The sequence below is a fragment of the Otolemur garnettii genome, unplaced genomic scaffold (genome assembly GCF_000181295.1).
Source record: "Otolemur garnettii isolate 467f Iridium unplaced genomic scaffold, OtoGar3 scaffold00170, whole genome shotgun sequence".
Taxonomy (NCBI): Eukaryota; Metazoa; Chordata; class Mammalia; order Primates; family Galagidae; genus Otolemur; species Otolemur garnettii.
This window is the reverse complement of record NW_003852565.1, coordinates 20,029-22,506: the sequence shown is the minus strand read 5'-3', so window position 1 is coordinate 22,506 and position 2,478 is coordinate 20,029. Positions and strand designations below refer to the sequence as shown.

At 40.2% G+C, this 2,478-nt stretch overlaps 1 protein-coding gene across 4 annotated transcripts in view; it reads right to left on the bottom strand.

Annotated features, from left to right (window-relative positions):
• The window catches only part of TUBGCP5 (tubulin gamma complex associated protein 5), a 64,763-nt gene that overhangs the window by 47,013 nt on the left and 15,272 nt on the right, over window positions 1-2,478 (bottom strand). For all 4 annotated transcript variants that reach the window (XM_003800154.3, XM_023519288.1, XM_023519289.1 and 1 more), the window contains 2 exons: window positions 1,144-1,223; window positions 54-189 (listed from right to left, as the gene is read on the bottom strand). In XM_003800154.3, coding sequence (XP_003800202.1) covers window positions 54-189; window positions 1,144-1,223 — 216 coding nt within the window. The remainder of the gene's footprint in view (window positions 1-53; window positions 190-1,143; window positions 1,224-2,478) is intronic.

Below are 2,478 nucleotides of genomic sequence, written 5' to 3'. Positions count from 1 at the left end.
TCTCAAAAAAAAAAAAAAAAAAGGACAAGCCAGCATCCAACAACACACAATACCTTTCCAGCTGACACAAGGAGCCAGTTTTCTGTTTTGATCTTGTTCTTCTAAGGGTGTCCTGTCCACCTGGATTCCAGAGTCCTCTCTGCTTAAGGGCTGTTGGTCGTCTTCCCCTTCACTCTCTTCAGACCAGATCTGATTTAAAAGGAAATATGCTGACCCTCACAGGGGATGACACTTAACTATTTAGGTTCAAAGATTAAGAAAAGTTCAGAAGAAAGCAAAGACTTCAACACAATATAGGTAGAAAAACAAAAACTAAACAAAAAGTTTAAAAGATCTCTTGAAAATGCCTATTAAAGGAATGGAATTATTACTATTTTTTCTTTCTTTCTGTAATGATGGTAGAACCGTAGTGAATGTATTTTTGGTAGTAAAAAGTACAGGGGAATATTTTTGTTGAGAAAAATGTTAACATCCAAACACTGACCCATGTGAAAAATCTACAGGTTTGAGTATAATAAAATATATAAAATCATGGAGTCTGTTTGAAGGATATCATGGAAAAACGTTAATAGTCAGGTGATTGACTAGAAGATATTTGCAACATATAAAAACTATGAGTAACAGACCATGGGTCCTTGAGGGAGTACTTGCATTCACTCTTTTCAACTTCTTAGCCCTAATGATTTGGCTAAGTAAGTAGCCAGACATGGTGGCTCACGCCTGTAATCCAAGCACTTGGGAGGCTGAGGCAGGTGAACTGCCTGAGCTCATGGGTTCAAAAACAGCCTGAGCCAGAGCAAGACCTGCATCTCTAAAAAATAGTCAAGCGCTATGGTAGGTGCCTGCAGTCCTAGCTTCTTGGGGGGCTGAGGCAAGAGGATCATTTGAACCCAAGAGTTTGAGGTTGCTGTGAGCTCAGATGCCACAGCACTCTTCAGAGGGCGACAAAGTGAGACTCTGTTTCAAAAAAAAAAAAAAAAGAATCAAGAATCCTAATAAGTAGAGTTATTAATAATAGCTCTCTGGCTTAGTGGAGAGTGTTCTTGTTTTCCCTAAGTTGATCTAGGACAGAAGGTCTCAGTAAAATCATTTATATCACTTGGCACGTATTATAATTACAACAGCAAAACTACTTCCACTTACTGGTGTATCCACATCTGGACCAAGGTCGATTTCTTCACCTTCCATCAAGTACTTCCCCCAGTCAAAATCATCTTTCTTTTCTAAAATGTAACAGAAGAACTTCTTTAGTTCATCATAAATAACTGAAAAAACTCTCAAAACCACAGCAAAAAGGCCAATAAAACTCAAAATACATGTGAGAAATGAAGTAAAAAAAATTAAAACAATTAGTAAATTGATATTCTAATACATTTTAATTAATCTTGCCCTCAAAAGGTGAGTTTTCTCTTTAAATAATTAAAAGTAGTTTGTTTGGGGGTGGTGCCTGTGGCTCAAAAGAGTAGGGCGCCAGCCCCATATGCCAGAGGTGGCGGGTTTAAACCCAGCCCTGGCCAAAAACTGCAAAAAAAAAAAAAAAAAAAAAGAAGTTTGTTTGGGTTTTTTGAGACAGAGGTTCACTATGTTGCCCTCAGTAGAGTGCCGTGGTGTCAAGAGCTCACAGCAACCTCCAACTCTTGGGCTTAAGCGATTCTCTTGCTTCCACCTCCCTAAGTAGCTGGGACTACAGGCGCTAGTCACAACACCCGGCTACTTTTGTTGTTGTTGTTGTACTTGTCATTGTTGTTTGGCAGGCCTGGGCTGGATTCGAACTCTCCAGGTCTGGTATATGTGGCTGGCGCCCCAGCCGCTGAGCTATAGGCACCGAGCCAATCAAAAGTAGTTTAACTTACAAAGTTAGAACTTACATAGAAATCTCTTGGCACACAGGGGGAATTAGTTCTAGGACCTACCACCCTGGTACCCCCTGCTAATACAAAATTCCAAAGAGGCTCAAGTCCTTTAGATAAAATAGCATTTATATACAACTTATGCACATCCTCCCATATACTTTAAATCATCTCTAGATAACTTGTTACTTAATTATCATGTAAATGCCATATAAACAGTTGTTATATTGTATATTTAAAAATTTATATTATTTTCAATTGCTGTACTGTTATTTATTTACTTTTTTTTTTTTTTTTGAGACAGAGCCTCAAGGTACCCCCCTGGGTAGAGTGCCATGACATCACAGCTCACAGCAACCTCCAACTCCTGGGCTCAAGTGAGCCTCCTGCCTCAGCCTCCCAAGTAGCTGGGACCACAGGCGCCCGATACAACGCCAGGCTATTTTTTTTTGGTTGCAGCCATCATTGTTGTTTGGCGGGCCCGGGCTGGATTTGTACCCGCCACCTTAGGTGTATGGCTAGCGTCTTAGCCACTTGAGCCACAGGCACCGAGCCTATTTACTTATTTTAAATTGCAATTGGTTCACTCTATGGTTTTGGAACCTGCAGATATGGAAAGTTGACTGCA